This window comes from Pimephales promelas, chromosome 6, assembly GCF_988280905.1.
Source record: "Pimephales promelas chromosome 6, fPimPro1.hap1.1, whole genome shotgun sequence".
NCBI classification, from domain to species: domain Eukaryota; kingdom Metazoa; phylum Chordata; class Actinopteri; order Cypriniformes; family Leuciscidae; genus Pimephales; species Pimephales promelas.
In genome coordinates this window covers 15942381-15963360 of record NC_142774.1, presented here as the reverse complement: position 1 = coordinate 15963360, position 20980 = coordinate 15942381, and the positions used below count along the sequence as shown (strand labels likewise).

At 37.1% G+C, this 20980-nt stretch overlaps 1 protein-coding gene across 1 annotated transcript in view; it reads right to left on the bottom strand.

The window, feature by feature from the left end:
• The window catches only part of pibf1 (progesterone immunomodulatory binding factor 1), a 58234-nt gene that overhangs the window by 10664 nt on the left and 26590 nt on the right, over positions 1–20980 (bottom strand). The window contains exons 12-14 of the mRNA XM_039649632.2: positions 19066–19156; positions 18844–18946; positions 1956–2086 (exon numbers count right to left, since the gene is read on the bottom strand). Of these exons, the coding sequence (XP_039505566.2) occupies positions 1956–2086; positions 18844–18946; positions 19066–19156 (325 nt within the window). The remainder of the gene's footprint in view (positions 1–1955; positions 2087–18843; positions 18947–19065; positions 19157–20980) is intronic.

Below are 20980 nucleotides of genomic sequence, written 5' to 3'. Positions count from 1 at the left end.
GATCAGTAGTGGCTCAGTATTCTGTCATGAAACTGCACATGGAACATGGACAGAGGTGATCCAAACGCAGGCTTTATTAAAGAGGAGAATCCAGAGACAGGTACAAGGAAACAGGCAGGGGTCAAAACCAGGTAAGCAGTCCAGATCAGCAATCAAACAATTCAGGGATAAGGCAAACGGGAGGACCAGATACAGGCAGAGAGTCCAGGAACCGTGAAACTAGGGAATACTAAGGAAACTAGGAGATACTAGAAAAACACTAGAAGCAGTCAGACACTAGACACAAACAATACTGAGCCCCGAACAAAGGGGAAACTCGGGCTTAAGACAGGTGAACTAAACAAGATGATAAAACACAGGTGCATGAAATAAACCATAATCAGTCCAGGGTAAAACATGAAAGAAGCAAGGAAGGAGTGCCCCCCAGAGGCTCAAGCGGGCACTCCAGCCGCAGATCATCACACTCCAACTGCAGCAACTTACATATTTCATAGTGATATTTTGCGCCAGTTTATCAGAAAGTGACAATTTTGTTTTTCTTTGACTCGCTGGATTGAAATTTTATTCCATTTATTTATGCGGTATTTCAATTTTGCACAAATTCAAAACTTTGGATGGAAACATATCTAGTGTTTTTTAATCAACATACATGCGTTTAAAAGTCACCAGCGCCTCGTGTGAAATGCAGCACTGAAGGTCACACAGAAAAACCTCTTTGTCATACATATCACATGAGTAATGACAGGTGACAAACACAGTGAGTTGAAGGTATTTATCTCTTAGTGTACTATCTAAGACTCCATTTCTACAGAATTAACAGCTGAGCTGTAAACAAACACAACCTGTAGGGCTTGACAGAAGCAGTTAAGAAAAAACCTCTTCAAACCGGCAATAAATGAATTTCATACACCTCACTGACTGCACAGCACCTGTTTCCACAGGACAGGCAACATTCACTTAAAGACCATCAGTTCAATAGAAAAGTTCGGAAATTTTCCTTAGCAAGAATCGACATTGTGCCGAGATATACAGAAACGCGACATATTGCGTTAATGAACATGCACAATATTGTTATCGTACGGACTTCAAAATACCATTGATAATTACTTAATATGACTTATTTTGATTTTTAGAATGATTTTTCTAACTTTACCATCAAACGGTTAAAATTTATTGTTTTTCGAATACTATGCATTCGGACATACTACTTTCGGCGTACGTTTTTTTCGCCCCGCATAATATATATTACGAAAGTATTCAGATGCAGCGTGGATGGCGCTGATGGACCCACAGAAATGCAGCCATAATTCAATACCATAACAATACAATACGCTGTGATAAAAGCTTCAGCAATTATCGTTATATGAAAATTTGATGCCGTCAAGTGCCTATGAAAGAACAGTCGTCCTGGCCACAAGTAGCCTTCTACCTTCTAAAAGCAAATAGATCCGGAAATTTTGGTGAGCAATTTGCACATTTTTCACATTAACCCCAGGGGTACATCTAGAGAAACTTATAGAGGAGAAAACCTGATTTGCATAAAGAGATAAGGCAATCATGCGTCTCATTGGTATGTGACACAGCCAAGAAAAATATAGATAAAAAGGCATCCAGCCACCTTTGAATGCACGCACATGCTGTATACTACTACTAAGAAGCTGTCAGGTATGCCTGGCTTCAGACTTTTATTGGCAGGTGCATTAAGTTTGCACCTCAATGAAATGAAAAGTATTTAGATATTGCCTACTATCTTTCCTCAGTCAATACAACTGCATACTTTGGAACGTATTAGCAGTGAAAAACCGTTGCGACTATTGTTACAAAACAAAGGCAATGGTTCTATAAAGACTCCACCTATGCTTTCAAAATAAAAGCTTTGTAAAGATTTCAAATGGTGCAGTTAAATAAAAAAGGATGTCTCCGCAAAGCTGTAGTGCTCAATTACTTCCCCTTACCTCACTTCCTCCTCTAACCGCGTGAGACGGTCTTTCAGTGTGTGGATCTGGGTGTCTCTCTGCCTTACGGTCTCAATCAGGTAGCTGTGTGGCTGCTGGGCATGCTGGAGAAGCCGGTTGGCTGCCTCCAACTGAAAGAAAGTAAAAACAATTTATTTATACTGTATATTTCACATAATTTCTTATAGGGATGTATGATAGTAGCTTACTGGTTATCGGCTGATATTCCATAAATATCGGCTGATATTCCATAAATATTGTAGGCCAATACTAGACATTTAATTTAATGGCATATATTTTAATAATACTTTTTTCAAATGTTTATATGATTTTAATGAAATCTTTTGCAAATCTCAACATGACAATCCATAATTAAAACCTGGATTTTCATAAAGCATTTAAAATTACACTTTTTATTAAAATTTACTTTAAAATATGTACACGTGCATATATACCATCACTATGTAAAGCGCTTTAAGTGCAGAGGAAAGTGCTATATAAATGTAATGAATTATTATTATTATTAATATGATTTTAAAAATAATAAATTAAAACAATTTAACACTTTAATTAAATTAATGGAATGTGACAGGAAAGACTTATATTTTTTTTGTAAGAATGTAGATTTCAAATAAACGCTGTTCTTTTAAACTTTCTATTAATCAAGGAATCCTGCAAAAAATGCATCATTATTTTCCACAAAAATTATAAAGTCTCACAACCCTTTTTAAAAGGTGATAATGTTTCTTGGGCACCAAATCAGCATATAGAATGATTTCTGAATCATGTGACACTGAGGACTATGGCTATGTATTAATGTAGAAAACAATTAAAAATATAGCTGCAAGCAGCCATTACCGGGGCCAAGCGCAAGAAGCGGCAACATATGCCAAAATGGCAAGGAGTGGCAGACCAACTGCAGCAAGGAGCAATTAAGGGCATTTTGAGAGAACTTTGGGCAAATGGCTAAAAAAATCACATAAACATTAACTTATAAGATGATTTAATGGGTTATCACTTTCGAACAATAGGTGGCGCAGTTACGAAATAGATGTGATGTGGTCAGAGGGAGGTGACAATGACACATGCAAAGTTTGGTGTCAAAATGTGAAGGCATTGCAGAGATAAAGCCTAAATAGTAATTTTGGCAGCATGCCTAAACTTTGATGCTGTGGTATACGAAAACGGTTTTATCTATCATCGTGCAATTCATAACTTTTAGTCGGCACGGTCTGGAGATGATGCGATTAAATTTTCGTGAAAATCGGACAAACGGTCTAGGAGGAGTTCGAAAAAGAAGGCTTTTCAAAGAAATAAAGATGGCGGACAGGAAGTTTGGCTGATTATGCAAAACCTGATATCTATGTTTTCGGCATAACCCAAGGAATCTATTAAGATCAGTTTCATTGCAATAGGCAAATTTATTCAAAAGTTATTAGCGTTCTCAGAAATTAATTATAACTTTTGACCAACAGGTGGCGCTGTCTCAAAATCTTTTGAGTACCTTCAGGGCATGCTGCTTATGGCACACACTGAGTTTCGTAATGTTAGACCAAAGCATTTGTTTAGTATAGCATTGTATTTCACAAAACTGTATTGAAGTCAATGGGAATTTCACGTTTTGTTCTATTATAGCGCCACCAAGAGGCTCAGTCCCACAATTTTTTTTATGTGTCCTCAGAGTGACCCCATACATATGTGTGTCAATTTTGGTGCAAATATCTCAATTTACTTCCGAGTTATAAACATTTATATGAAAAAACACGTAAAAAATGACTGACACATGACTTTGTTTGAATTTTACTACCCCTTACTATCAATATTTACGCATTTGGGCATTAGCGTATAGTTAACAAGCTATGATTCCGTGTTTCTGGCGGTGGTTTCGTCTCGATCGGAACAGCGGTTTTGAAGATATCGCCAAGTGTTTTTTTCGCGCTAAATCGCTACGCTACGCCATCCGTGAGACGAAACCCGACATATTTGGTATCGTTGGACTCGGCAACGATTCAGGACCTCAAAAATATGACTCCCGTGAAAATAAGTGTACCACACCCAAAGTTATAAGCGTTTGAATAAAACAATTCACCACTAGGTGGCGCTGTTTCGAAACTTCTCAGGCTCCTTCAGGGCATCGTACTGATGACCCATAACGAGTTTCGTAACAATTCGTTCATGCGTTCAAAAAATACAGCATTTTAGCACATAATTCAAAATGGCCGACAGCCAAAATGGCCGATCTGGGAAAATTGGATATCGGTCGACTCGGCATGACGCCCTGAATCTAACGAGACCAAGTTTTTGATTTTTGGAGAAACCGTTCAGAAGTTACGAGCAAAAATAGCCATTTTTCATATCTCCGGACCACTAGGTGGCGCTGCGCCGAAACGCAGCACGTAGCCTCAGGTCATGCTTGTGATAACACGTACCAAGTTTGGTGTGAAAACGAGTAAGCGTTGCGGAGATACAACCTCACGTCTGTTTTCGCAAGCGCTACGTAAATTTTGTTTACGCGTTTATCGAAAACGGTTATTCGAATCATCTTGAATTCCATAACTTTTTGTCAGCACTGGCTGGAGATGATCCGGTGCGATTTTGGTGAAAATCGGACAAACCGTCTAGGACGAGTTCGCAAAAGTAGGTTTTTTGGAAAATTCAAAATGGCGGCCGTTTTTTTATGACGGAAAATGACGTCATAGGGTGCGATCGAATCGGCATGAGCTCAGGAACAAGAGGAAAAAAGAATTTTGTTGATAGGCCTTACGGTTCAAAAGTTATTAGCATAATAAAAGTGAAACTTTGGACAGTTGGTGGCGCTAGAGGGAATGAGTTAGAGACACCAAAATTGGTGTATTTAAAGTTGGGACTGTCCTCTATCAGAATGTCAAACCAAAACAACTTTCCCGCAAACCGGTCTATGGGCTGCCATAGACGCCCAGTCGGAAGAAGAATAATAATAATAATAAATATAGCTGCAAGCAGCCATTACCGGGGCCAAGCGCAATAAGCGGCAACATATGCCAAAATGGCAAGGAGTGGCAGACCAACTGCAGCAAGGAGCAATTAAGGGCATTTTGAGAGAACTTTGGGCAAATGGCTAAGAAAATCACATAAACATTAACTTATAAGATGATTTAATGGGTTATCACTTTCGAACAATAGGTGGCGCAGTTACGAAATAGATGTGATGTGGTCAGAGTGAGGTGACAATGACACATGCAAAGTTTGGTGTCAAAATGTGAAGGCATTGCAGAGATAAAGCCTAAATAGTAATTTTGGCAGCATGCCTAAACTTTGATGTTGTGGTATACGAAAACGGTTTCGTCTATCATCGGGCAATTCATAACTTTTAGTCGGCACGGTCTGGAGATGATACGATTCAATTTTCGTGAAAATCGGACAAACGGTCTAGGAGGAGTTCGAAAAAGAAAGTTTTTCAAAGAAATAAAGATGGCGAACAGGACGTTTGTCTGATTATGGAAAACCTGATATCTATGTTTTCGGCATAACCGAAGGAATCTATTAAGATCAGTTTCATTGCAATAGGCAAATTTATTCAAAAGTTATTAGAGTTCTCAGAAATTAATTATAACTTTTGACCAACAGGTGGCGCTGTCTCAAAATCTTTTGAGTACCTTCAGGGCATGCTGCTTATGGCACACACTGAGTTTTGTAATATTACACCAATGCATTTGTTTAGTATAGCATTTTATTTCACAAAACTCTATTGAAGTCAATGGGAATTTCACGTTTTGTTCTATTATAGCGCCACCAAGAGGCTCAGTCCCACAATTTTTTTTATGTGTCCTCAGAGTGAGCCCATACATATGTGTGTCAATTTTGGTGCAAATATCTCAATTCACTTCCGAGTTATAAACATTTATATGAAAAAACACGTAAAAAATGACTGACACATGACTTTGTTTGAATTTTACTACCCCTTACTATCAATATTTTTGCATTTGGGCATTTGCATATAGTTAACAAGCTATGATTCCGTGTTTCTGGCGGTGGTTTCGTCTCGATCGGAACAGCGGTTTTGAAGATATCGCCAAGTGTTTTTTTCGCGCTAAATCGCTACGCTACACCAACCGTAACACGAAACCCAGCATGTTTAGTATCGTTGGACTCGGCAACGATTCAGAAACTCAAAAATATGACTCCCGTGAAAATAAGTGTACCACACCCAAAGTTATAAGCGTTTGAAAAAAAAAATTCACCACTAGGTGGCGCTGTTTCGAAACTTCTCAGGCTTCTTCAGGGCATTGTACTGATGACCCATACCGAGTTTCGTAACAATTCGTTCATGCGTTCAAAAAATACAGCATTTTAGCACATAATTCAAAATGGCCGACAGCCAAAATGGCCGATCTGGGAAAATTGGATATCAGTCGACTCGGCATGATGCCCTGAATCTAACGAGATGAAGTTTATGTTTTTTGGACAAACCGTTCAGAAGTTACGAGCAAAAATAGCCATTTTTCATATCTCCGGACCACTAGGTGGCGCTGCGCCGAAACGCTGCATGTAGCCTCAGGTCATGCTTGTGATGACATGTACCAAGTTTGGTCTGAATAGGATGAAGCGTTGCGGAGATACAGCCTCACGTCTGTTTTCGCAAGCGCTACGTAAAATTTGTTTACGCGTTTATCGAAAACGGTTATTCGAATCATCTTGAATTCCATAACTTTTTGTCAGCACTGCCTGGAGATGATCCGGTGCAATTTTGGTGAAAATCGGACAAACCGTCTAGGACGAGTTCGCAAAAGTAGGTTTTTTGGAAAATTCAAAATGGCGGCCGTTTTTTTATGACGGAAAATGACGTCATAGGGTGCGATCGAATCGGCATGAGCTCAGGAACAAGAGGAAAAAAGAATTTTGTTGATAGGCCTTACGGTTCAAAAGTTATTAGCATAATAAAAGTGAAATTTTGGACAGTTGGTGGCGCTAGAGGGAATGAGTTAGAGACACCAAAATTGGTGTATTTAAAGTTGGGACTGTCCTCTATCAGAATGTCAAACCAAAACAACTTTCCCGCAAACCGGTCTATGGGCTGCCATAGACGCCCAGTCGGAAACGGAAGAAGAATAATAATAATAATAGGAAACGGAACAGATACAATAGGTGCCTCCGCACCTTCGGTGCTTGGCCCCTAATAATAATAATAATAAGAACCGGCACAGATACAATAGGTGCCTCCGCACCTTCGGTGCTTGGCCCCTAATAATAATAATAATAATAAGAACCGGCACAGATACAATAGGTGCCTCCGCACCTTCGGTGCTTGGCCCCTAATTTTGTTCAATTTTAAATTGAAATAATATTTCACAATGATGCTATATTATATCACCGTATGTTTGATCAAATCAATCATACATTGGTGAGCATAAGAGATGTTTTCCAAAACATTGAAAAAATATTACCAACCCCAAACTTTTGAATGGAAGTGTATAATACAGACTGCCTAGGGGATTTATTACTTTGTAGTAAATACTTTTGCTAATAGGTTATATCAAAACACTTTTTTTAGGAGTACATACATGAGCTGGTTATACTCATCAAAAGTGCAGTCCTTTAACCGAGTTAAAATCCTGTCTGTCATTATACATTATGTCAAGCCATCAGTCAGTGACTGTGAAGAATGATAAGACATGGAGTGTGAAACAGAAGATGGCTTGTGAAACAGTTCACAGGTAAGAACTTTGCTATCTCTGGGCTTTTGTGACAGGGTGGGGTTCGTGAAAGTCTGCATGCAATGTGAGGCTGTTGCTGTGTGGGTGGCTAAGAGAGCAATCTAAAGGAATTTCGTAAAGAAAACCGTGGTTTTCTTCCTCAGTGAATTACAAAGACATACAAGTGCCAATCAGTCATGTCTAAAAGAGTAAAGGTCTGTTTGCTAAAAGCGGAGGCCAGGTTCACGGTAAACTCATTAACAGTGTTCAACGGCTCTTCCAATTGGCTGAGGATAAGCCGGAGAGTGCGTCTCATAGGGCACACGAAAAGGGCGATCACTTTATTCCTGAAGGGGATGAAACACGTTGCTAAGAAAAGTAATGAATGTAAACATGGCATACGCGTACATGCCAAATACAGTACATCAACACATTGATGTTTCAGGTGCTTTGTGAGAACACCAAGCATGACAGTTACGGTCTGCTATGATCTTGTTATGACAGCTTTAAACGTCAATGAAAGGAAAAGCTCAGATGTTATGTCTGAGGAACAAGTCATATATATAAAGTGATTTTTTTTTTCTTGGGTAGTTTTGAAAGATGCAATTAAGCTTTCCTCCCTCTGGCCATTCTTTATGAGCCTAGTGTGCCAGACCAAATGATCACATAACAACACTGTTCCATACTTTTTATCTCAGTAACCTCCTAATAAGACCATGATAATGACTTTGCTGACAATGCGTTTTTACTCATTTTAAAAGAGTTAAATAATTAATTCATGAATAATTTTACTTGGGCCAAGAACAGCGTGTACCAGGGTTAAAATGTGGTGTAAAAGAGCAGAAAGGAACAAGTGTAGACTTGTGATGCCTCTTTATTAAAAGCTGATCCAAACTAATCCGGACGAAAGTGTCTCTCTCATTTACAGGACTGTATATATAATATTCGATATATTATTGAATATTTGTCGTGTTTTTAAGAGCAAAATCGCTTTTTTTAAGAGACAAATTTTGAACATCCCCTTATGCCTTTCACTCAGATGTCAACATTTTTTGTTAAATTGAACAGATAGTCAAACTAAAGCGCTTATTCTCATGCGGGCAGATGAAGATAACGGCGCAGCGCTAAAAGGTCACTTGCGATGACTGACATCACAGAATTTACCAGTATTTTGGAGCTGAGAATGGTGTTTTACCGGAAAAAAGTGGGAATGCCATTGCTTGTGTGTACAGCAAAAAAAATCAAAACAGTAATGCACTCTGTGTGTGCGGATTGCAGGAGAATAAAACGATTCGCGGGACTCCCGCAAACTAGAAATATCTATGAATAAAACAAATAAAAACTAATACATTTGTATTTATCTGTTGCAAAAAAGCAACAAGAACAACTAAAACAAAATAGAAATGACTTACATGGCAGAGTTTCTTTTTATAACGTGACTGCAGCGATGAGCGATGTAGCCAATCACAGACATATGTGTTGATTTATTGAACGCATTGGCCAATCAGAAGCATTTGCGATGAAGAAGCATTTCCTCACCGCTCAAAAGAAAGTAACATAGAAAGTAATAGAAATAACTAAGTTAGTTGAGAACGTCAGTTATATAACGACCCACGTATTAAAATGGTTGGGTTTAAATCGGGCTCAGGCTCATAATTAGAAGACGACATGCACTTTTGACGACGTCCACTCGCTTTAACCTCCTCACCCACAGGTTCTGCTGGATAGATTTACTTTTTTCTGAAGGAAATCGATAAAAAAACCTACACCTTTTGCTGTATATCTGGTGGCGCAACCCCAAACACAACATATTTTCGCCATAGATTCAACTTTGATCAACAACAATGATTTTAACTGTGTAACTGTTCAGTTGCCGGCTGGATCTCTTCAGTTAGTCAATGGAAGCCGCTCGCGTTCTGCCACCCGGAAGTATCACGGTGCCTATTGTTTACAAACGTTCTGAAATGCCCTATAAAGATGGTTGTTCAGCATATACAAAATTATAATTAATGTAATGAGGTTGTTTAATGCTATTGTACAACTAAAAAGACCTTCTGAAGGTTAGATGAAATTCCAGTTAAGTAATGATACGGATTTAATTTTCAAAAATATGAAGTGCATTTATTTTTGAGACATTTACACCAAAGTAATGAGTCACAGTTCAGTAAGAGAGTCAGATATGGATTCAGGAACTGAGTCTTTTTGAATGATTCACTAAAGAGTCATTGCTCAGGTATAAGACTAATCTGACTAAGTTTAATGATTTAGTTAAGTCTAACTGACTTAACTAAATTGACTTTCAACTGACTTTTAAGTTTAAGAATTTCACCCTTCTCATTTAGCAATGGCAAGCTGAGGAAACATTCACATTATACTTGGTTCTGCCATTTTGGCAAGATTTACCCGACATCATATCCAGAACTCAAAGAATTACACAATAAAATGTACAGTAATTTAACTACTAATTGCCAAAAATACATAGCATTAATGGACATGAACCATGTCATTCTAATTGGAATGTGGATTTCATAAATTAATAGCTATGTACTGTATCCCTATCAGTGTTTCCCATACATTGATTTATTTGTGGCGGCTCTCCACAATATTAACATTGACAGCCACAAATAGATTTCCCATTCATCAACTCGACTGTGGTGGCCGGAAAATATATTTAAAGGGGTCATTAACATCACCCAAGAGCAGAACACCACAATTGCTTAGACGCCATTTGCTCCAGTGTATCAACAATGGCGGACTATGACGACTGCTCGCTCAGGGGATGTGTTGAAACGCTGCTGTCAATCAACAATCGTGGGAGGGGCGTCCGATCGTCTGACATAACAAAATCGAACGGCTCAATTTGAGGGGAAAACATATAAGGAGATTAAAACAAAAACACTGGATAGATTTGTATCATTATACGATAGTTGTGTACAGGCACTGACAACACACATTTCAGTACAATCAACTTAAAAAAAGGGAATGTACCATTATATGACCCCATTAAAGTATATTACAAACATTTAGACCCTAAAGAATCATATTAACTTGTATAATTGCATTATATGACCCCTTTAAACTTTTCATAATAACATAAAAGGTCTGTAATGTAATTGTCTGACTGCACTGCGCAAAGAGAGAAGTGCGCACTTCACTCACGCGATGTAACCACCAAAATAAAAGCTTGACTGTTTCTGTCAAAATAAAAGCTCACAGGTTTATCTCTTGCATAGAAATTAGAACAAAACTAATTATGAAAGTTTTATTTATTTTTCAGTGCATTTGTTTTACCATATATAGCTATTACTGTCACAATAATAATAATGATATTAGTAGAAGTAGTATACAGTGTAATGTAGACTAACACACTATATTACAACTAAAAGTGGTTTGAGTCTCATTTAAGAATCAGGCAGAAGTCAATGTATCGACTCTTTCTTTGTTCAATTTGCACAGTGATTATGGGTTGGAGCTCTTAATTTTGAACTCTTAAGGTGCACCAGAGAACATCCAGAACATCAGGACCAGATCAATTTTCCATCTAAATACCATATTTACTTTACAGTATATTACAATACAGTAGATATTCTAAACTACATCATTCTGTATGCCCCCTTTGGTGTACATTTGTCAGTTCTTGTGATTTGATTTATTTTTATGCTGTAATTGTATAAACGTAAACATGATTTATGATTCGGCTAAAGTGTTAAACGTTTAAATGTGTAATAAATAAGATATCCCTAGTGTTTTGCATTGTAAAGTAAGTGCATAGGGTCACCTTGATTGCATTCAACCTAGGACTGAACAACAATTAGGAAAGAGAATCCTTGTTGACAATACAATCTAATCTGTGGGTTAGGATTAGCCTAGATTCTGCATCTGCAGTAAGTCTGTTGTTAACTTATGTTCCAGTGAATGCTATATTATCACATGCAATATACACTGATAACTGTTCACGAAGCACTTATCATATGCTATATATTATATCTAAGTTATTAGCAGCTGATGTGCTTTAAATCACTTAGTGAAACCAATTACATGCTGACTAATTGATGACAAACAGCTCAAAAGTGCAAGGGTTGGATTTATTAGCAGTTTCTGTACCTTTTAAAGAGACATTCAAAGAGTTGTATTTAATTTACAGTAACTAAAAGTGTTTTACTTTCTCCCCTTTGTTTATTTATTTACAATATACTGCAATCAATTAAGGTTTTAATTTGGCAACTTTGATCAGAAAAATATTCTGTCATATTAAAGTGAAAATAAATAGCTACAAATCAGTCAGTTTCACTTTTTTTACAGTTATTAAAGACAGAGTAATAGTTTGCATAATCATTCAAGTCAGTATTTAGCAGATGCACCAGCTTCTGCAGTAATTGTGCAGTAATTCATTCGGTCTCTATCTGGACCTGATTTTTCTGTATCTTCAAACTAAGGCCAGTTGCAAGGAAATATGTAGCCAGTGGACAGTCCTTTCAAAGTACACCCATTAACTGAGATCTGCTTTAGAAACTCGTAAGATGTTGTTTACAAGCCCTTCCAGTTCAATAATGGCCAAAAAGGTCTCACTTATGGTCTCATGGCTATAGAATCTGCCACATGCCAACTGAAGCAGAGATGTCAAAAGACAATGTTAACACAATACAGTTTTACAAATTGGGCCTTCCAAATCATTTTAAGGGTGATTCATCTTTTTATATTATACTTCAAATTCATAATCAATTTATATCATTTTTTAGATATCTTATTGCATATTGGCAAAAATATGTGATAACATCTACAACGTATTTTTTTTCTTACAAACTGGCAACAACTCTAATCTTAATCACAGCAGAGTAGAGGATCAATGCATGTAAAGCATGAAGTTGGGCTTTCCAAAGCACACACGCTCCTTCCCTAGTGTGTCTAACAATGGTACTTCTACATGTATTTACAATTTAGGTCACGTGACGTACAGTACTTCCCGTTTCTCTTCTCTCCGGGCTGGTGCCAGTTTGAGATCAGGTAAGACAGTCCTCAGTGAGCAAACACAATCCTACTAGGAAAACAAGCAAGCGAACCACCACAAAGTCAGTACTTCTGAGAAACAACAATTCATTTACATTGTGACTGTGTATCAGACGTAATCCACTCAGTCTGTTTCTGCAAAGGTGTGTGCCAAATGGCCCATTCAGATGTATGGCCCATAGAAACTGAATAAATAAAAAGAATCAGCATTGCTCAGAGTGGATTAGCAAGTTAGATCTCCTGTGGGAGGTCCTAACAGGTTTCTTTTGTTTGTAGCCCATAAGCTTTGTCTTCATGTATAAAGTTCACAGACAGAACTTTGGGTTAAGATTGTTGAAGGACGACATGCTAACATCGCTGCTGAAGGACTGCTACACTACAAACCTTCAATAAATTCTTCTCCCCACAAGAACTGGTCAAGCTTACTTATTGTATGTATTGGAGAAATCTAATACATTGGCGAGCCAGCCAAATCACTGCTCGGCCAAATACAGCAAAATCTAACAGCAGTTGGGACTAGAACACACTTTCTGTACCACGGTTGAGAGTTATTACTATAGATTCTGAATTTCACCCAAAATTAAATTCTGTTACCATTAAATTGTCATGTTTTTTTTTCCCAAATGCATTCCTCCATAGAACACAAAAGGAAACACAAAATACATTTTCAAAGAATTCTACAAATATACTGTTTTTGCAATGCAATGGGCTCTATGCACGGCAGTATTTCCGGTGAAGGTTTAAGGATGCTCGATAACTTCCGCCGATCGTAGAGTCCGATACAATACCGAGAATTTATATTGAATTTTATACTCCATGGTTATACTAAAGAAACGTTAGTCACAAAACAGATAAAACAGACACCCCTCGTTGTGTTTATGCTTCTTTTTAAAATTATATTAAATAAACATAACTATATATAAAATTACATCTAAACGTATGGACGTTTCGTTTCAAAGACGAGAGGACTTAAATTTTGAAGACACCCGTTTTAATAATAATCCCGTTTTCCTCGGTTTTCCCCCGCTTTAATCTCGGGGACAGAGGCTGTCCCCTCTGTCATTACAATGAATTACAATTAAAATGATCACTATGCTTTGCGCCAGTGGACACAGACCTTTATGAATGCCCGTGCGACCAGTACATTAGTGGAAATTCGGGAGTAGCAATTGCTTGAATGGTGAGTTCATTATAATTCTTAATGAAAAACACAATAACCAGAAAAACACAACTACCCATTGCAGGTTCCTTATTAGCATTGGGTTTAAATCCAAAATATTTCCAAATAGGAGCTTTTAAATTTAGCTTTGAAACAAAATCTTCCGCCATCGTCTTGTAAGTCAGCAAGTGACTCTTGTCACGTCTTAAATTAAATCTTTCTCCTGCTGCTGACTAAATGATTTTTATCACTACAAAAAAGTATAAATGACACTGGGGGGTAAAACACTGTGTAACACCGGTAACAATGATGACTATCGCAGCAAGTCTAGCATGTAGTCCATTTTATAGAGTCTGTGTCTGTTCCCCGAATAATGAGGTCAAATAAAAAAAAAATCTAATCATGATTAAACCAGAAAAACAAAAAATGAGTGAATAAAACCAATTTATAAAGTTTGGGCTCCCAAACATTAGATTAATCACACCTAAGGTGGTTATTGTAAATTAAATGATCACAGATAATAGTTTTGATTGAAACCTGGCTTAAACCAATCATTCCTAATGAGTTTACTCCACCAGGCTACTGTTATAATCCCCATCTGTTTGGTGGTGGTGGTGATGTTGCAACAATGTTACTCACAGATTTAATTCATTTGAAGTGCTTGTGTTGAATTTTAAATTTTTATATATATATATATATATATATATATATACCTGCTACCTCTCGCTTTGGCTACTTTGTATAGACCTCCAGTGGTCAAGGTCAATAAAGCACTGATTGTCAGATATTTTAACATTCACATTAGGAATTGATTTAACAGACTAACTAAATTCCTTTAGGCCGTGTGTCCACCAAAGCGTTTTTCCACGCGCATGGCGTATGTTTTCAATTGTTTTCAATGGGAGCGCCACGTTTTCTTAAACGCCATGAGCGCACCGAGGCGCCACGAGTGTTTTTATTACGCTGAAGTGCCAAGCGCCCAGCGTTTTTACTGGTCGCTGGGAGTTGAAAAATGTTCAACGTTGAATAAAACCTAGTGCTCATCACTGTCACATTTTACCCAGCCGTCCAATCACAGTGGAGGAGGGGCGGGACTAAACCACACCGACCAACTGTCACAACCTATGGTCACATCATTCAAACTGCTGCGGATATTCTGTATCATAGCAACGAAACGTCTCAACGGAAAAAACGCTGCGCTGCCAAAACGCTCTCAAGCGCCCAAAGTACGGCGTCTTCAGCAGAGCGTCTAGCGTTTTCAGCTGGCTAAAAACGCTTTGGTGGACACACTGCCTTAGTGTCAAGAAAAACATCACCATACTCACTCATCATTTAATCATAAACTAGATTTATTTATAACGCATAGAACTGATCTTCATGATATAAATATTCTAACGCAAAGTGATGTCACTGATCACGTGCATACAGGTACAGCGTACTGCTAATGTTTGCCATATCACTCAGCGTTATCGACCAGGTGGAACAATTATACCAACCACAAAAGACAGATTCACAAAAACCCTCCCTGATCTGTCTCAGCTGCTCAGTGTACACATAAACACAAATGAACTTGATAAAATGACTAGTAGTATGGGCAGTATAGTAGTATAGTATCTCCTCTAGTACATTAGAAACTGTTGCACACATCAGAATAAAAATGGTTAAAGAGAAAAGTACTGCACCATGGTACAGCAGTATTAATCTATCAAGGAGAAACTGGCAATCTAGAGCGCAAATGGTAACAAGCTTATCTACATGTCTTTAGAATTGCATGGAAAGACACTTATAAAAAGCTCCAGGCCAGGCCTGAGCATCTCCATGAACTCTAGAAAACAACCAAAACAGTCTAAAGTTTTTATTTAGTACATTGGTACACATTTAGTACACAACAAACAGACTTCACCTAAAACTAATATTCCATCACAGTCTAGTAGTAATGACTTTATGAATTTCTTCCCTGAGAAAATTGAAAGCATCAGAAATACAATTGTAAATATACAACCTTTAACAGTATTTTATGTTTCAGCCTCAATTATCACTCCTCAAGAACAATTGCTTCACAACTATAGGACGGGAAAAAATATAAAATTATAATTGCATCTGAACCAACAACATGTATCCATATTGAGTCGTTATCTACCAATCTTTTCAATAATATTAACCCGTTTCTATCTCTGGGCCATGTCCAAAGACCCTTCAAGCTGGCCATTATTAAGAAGCCTCTCATTAAGAAACCACAACTAAATACAAATAAATTGGCAAATTACAGACCCATTTCAAATCTTTCATTTATGTCTAAAATAATAGAAACATTTATCCATTCAGTTGTGCTCATTCTTGCAAAAAAAAAAAAAAAATGGATAACACTTTATGTTAAGGTGACATAGCTACATGATACTACATGTACTTACTATAGTAATAACAGAAAATCATTCATAATTACAACTAACCCTAAAACCAAACCCTAACCATAACTCTATAGTAAGCACACACTGTCAACTTGGATAACTTTGAGATTTTATCTGGTCGCGATAAAATTTAAAACTGAGTATTATCAGCATAACAGTAACATGTTTTTTTAATAATATTACCAAAGGCATGAATATTGAAAATAACAGAGGGCCTAAAACAGACCCACATGGCACTACATAATTTACTGATGTTAGTTTGAATAATTCCCTGTTTAAATAAACAAAATCGTAATGGTCAGGTAGGTACGATCTAAAACACCTTAATACCTGTCTGTGAATACCTATGAATATCTATGAGTATGTCATGATCAATAGTGTTGAACCCAGCTAAAATCAAGCAAAACTATTGTTGAAATCGAGCCTTTGTCAGAAGCAAGTCATTTGTAATTTTAACAAGTGCAGTTTCTGTGGTGTGATGCGCTTGTTAAAATTACAAATGACTTACTGACTTGCTTCTGACTAAGGCTTCCATTTCAATACTAGTTTTACTTGATCTTAGTCCTTTGTTCAACAATATTGATCGTGAAATACTCATAGATCGATTGCAAAATTACACTGGTATTCAGTGACAGGCACTTAGGTGTCTTAGATCATATCTATCTTGTGTTTATTTAAACAGGGAATTATTCAGACTAACGTCAGTAAATTATGTAGTGCCATGTGGGTCTGTTTTAGGCCCTATGCTATTTTCAATATGCATGCCCATGGTAATATTATAAAAAAAAAAAAAACATGGAATTAGTTTCCACTGTTATGCTCATGATACTCAGTTATAAATTTTATCACGACCAGATAAAATCTCAAAATTATCGAAGTTGACAGTGTGTGTTGAAGATATAAAATATTGGATGTCCAGTAATTTTCTTCTATTAAATTCAGATAAGAAAGGGGTATTACTTATTGGACCAATTCTTATAATCAACATTCTTTAAAATATCTTCTTTTGTGAAACTCATACAGGTTTAGAACCACTTCCCTCAAGTAATAGAGGGTAAGCGCGTGACATCACCGTCGTCCGGAGTGCCTGCAGTTCCTCACAGTGAGTGGCAAAAAGACTGAGCGGCTGTATACGTGTTCAGCGTGAATGCCGTGAAAAACAAACACAACACACACAAATAAAGTGGGAAAGAGCTTTGTGATTGACTGTAGGCCTACAACTAGATTGGACAAAACATTGGAGGTATATTTTTACAGACTGCTATAGAAAGAGGAGCAAATGGATCGCTGCAATTCACAGAAACAACTGGACTCCAGTCAGCGAAAGGTGGATTTGCAGTTATCATTTTGTCAATATGCTGAATTTAGCTGTAAAACCATACCCATATATTTTGTATTGTTATATATGTACATTAACAACTCATCAATTAAATATTTATCATTGCATATTCTGCATTATTTTATGTTTTTTTAATAAACACTGACCAAAAAAACTTATAAAGTTTTAAGGCTGGACGATATGATATATATATATATATATATATATATATATATATATAGGCTATACGTATATAGCACTGATATATGATCACCCGGATTTAGACCTACCTATATATTTATATAAAGCGTTCATAGGCAAATTTGCTTTATGTTTAGGTTAGGTCTATAATGCTTTTATTTCCCCGGTATCGAAATCAGGCAAACATAAATGTCAGGCAACACGATTCCTGGCTGCATGTCAATATCCATGGATCACTGGATCTTTAGTAAGTTGTAAGGAACACTATATTGAGTCCAACATTTAGTTTAAATTGATAAAATTGTTCGATTTAGTCGCATTTCCGCAGTTTCCCCTATTAAATCCAGTCACGCAGCCGAACTTTTGCCACTCGGTCAGGCTGAGGGGGGTTGTTCCGGCAGGAAAGTCACGTGTCAATGCATTCCCTCTATTGATGACAAAATTTGAAGGGAACGAATTTGTTTTTGAACGATTCGTAATTAAAATGATGAGAACACAATCGGGCTATGCTGTTGTGGTATCGTTGCAAATATGAACTCCAACCACTGATTCTTCACATGCTCGTTCCTGATAAATGAAAAGTGGCTTAAATATCTTTGCATTGTAGAACACAGCGTCTTCTCGACATGATGCTTATGATGAAGTATTTGAATGTGTAGATTTCAAGTTTACACTTCCGTCGGCGTGCGCAGTAACTGGGCGCGGCCAATATGTCTCTACGTCACGATGTAACAGCTAATGACTCGTTTCAAAAACAATTCATTTCATAGACTCAGAGTCGACTCTCACTTTTGAAAGACAATAACTTTATATACGGTGCACTTTCAGATATAAATCTTTGCAGGATGTTTTCATTCCCTTAGAGCTATATTCCACACTATATGAACAGGCATTTTCAAAAATCCATGATAGGGGCTCTTTAGAATATTTGAATGCACTCTATTTCAAGTCGGTGGTTCTTTGCCTCTACATTGTACATTAAAACAGTTTAAATATTTATATATATATACAGACACAAAAATGCTTTTTACTGCCAAATTTTTTACTCCCAACCCCCCAATCCCGTCACTGTATGTGTACATGTGTGTCTATGCATTCTTGTAAAAAGAGTGAAATGCAGCACCTCTTCAGAGATCTGGCTGCTGTGCGCCGTATGTGTTTCCAGGTCTCTCCGAAGCAGCGTATTCTGTTTCTCCAGCTGCAGAACCCTACGTGCCAAGTGAACACTACACACACACACATTCAGAAACCTATGATTAGAGTCACGCAGACATAAAAACAGTCAGTAAACACAAAGATGAGCTTCTGTTTTTTTTTAAAGATGAGTGACCTCCTCAGACTTCACCTTTGCTTCAGTCTTCTCTTAGCAGTTGTTGGAATGTTTGCACCATAACCATATGAAAACAGCACCCTCTCTGCCTCATCTTCATTTTCAACTACAAAAAAGGAGGAAAAAAGTATGTTTAAGAACAAGTGTGTCTAGACCACCCAACTAGCATAATTGCCAGAAAGGAGAGCACTTACAGGACTATAAACAGTTTTCTATCTTTTCTTACAATACATACTGTGTGTGTTGGAAAGTTTATGTAGACATGAAAAACGGTGAAGTTGTGTTTAAAGAGATGAAGATGAGAATGATGTATAGAGACTCAAGAGTTTATATAACCAATTGAGCAAGAACATAAAGGTCAATAACAAACAATATCTTGTACCAAGTTCCTATAAATGTACTATCTGTAATAAATATTGGTTTATTTTGGTTTTGAAAAACTTTTACACCTCTTTCAATATTTGTTTTTAATGAATGACTTTAAAAATGTCACGTGCTGTAACCATCGGGCAATAAAATAAATGTTTTCTAACCGATTTAATAGAAGCGAATGTCCTATTTTTTTTTTAAGGGTAATAAGTTGTGTGTATTTATACATAAAAAGTTAAAATTATATGATATTTTAAGAGACTTATTGAGCTTAAGAATAACCATCTGAAAAGGATCTGTCTACATCGTTTCTTGCTTTGTCTGCATGTTGGTTGAACCACAATAAGTTTACATTAAAAAAAAATTGTTAACAAAATTGCTTCACTACATTTAGAACAATATATATAATAATAATACGTAAAAAAAGTTGGCAGTATGTGTGCGTGATTCAGTGATTTAGAAGTTAAGATGAAAATGAACACACAATGAACAAAAACACTAATCTAAGAGGAAGAAATATTAGAACAATGCTTTCCCAAATAAAAAGGGAATCACAGTGACACAACATTACAAACTTTTATAATGTTGTACCCGGCAGGAATCAGCCCCAAAATCTGTAGATGACATGCGTTTCGCTTATTGCAGTGCACCATTTGGAAGACAAACTTCAGTCGTTCAGTTGAGAATTAACTAAAAACTAAGTTTTTTTATATAAATGCATTACATGTTAGATTTATTAAATTCAGATTTGATCATTCTCTGACACAATGGCCCTCACTTATCAATCTTGCGTAGAAACGGGTGTATATTTTGGTGTAAGATTATGCTTACACTCCTCTCACCGCCTGATTTATGAAGATGTGCGTACCTTTGAAATCCAGGTGTACGCAATGCCTGCCCTTGATAAATCCCGCGGCCGAAAACGATCGTCATTAGAATAACACGCCCCTAAATATTCAAGTCTCCGCTCCCCCCACGCCCTTATTTTACGCCATGGACACACGGAAAAAGAAGAGAAACTTCTCCGACGTGGAGCCGAAATGACCCATCACAATGCATTATTTTACAGCACGTCTTCTGAAATTAGCATTCAATTTTGAATCACGTCACATGTATAATAGTGATGATGATGTGATGTGAAGTACCATTCATTCACATTAATAATTGCATGACAATTTGTAATAGTATTCTTCTTATTATTATGATTTGCATTAATGATGCTTTTGTTATTTTTGTGATTCAGTTTTAAATGTTCTGTTGGTTGTATTTTATCCCAGCTTTTATGTAGTGTTAAAAAACTGAAACAGGAAGTGCTTCTGGACCAGTGTTGTTTACATCTTGTGAAATAGTCTATATGTTGGTTTTTGTTTTTACAGAAACCGTGGGAAATGGTAGTGTTTGTGGGCACTAAGTCGCGGGCACATTCACTACATTTAATACACAATCGACATGAGCCGATTTTATGTTGTGCAAGCCCTGTATTGTGGCAGGCGGCTCAGCAAGGCAAGAGCATGGTCTCTGTTACCGGGCCTGGCGGCGCTGTGGAGTGGCGGTGGGCGGA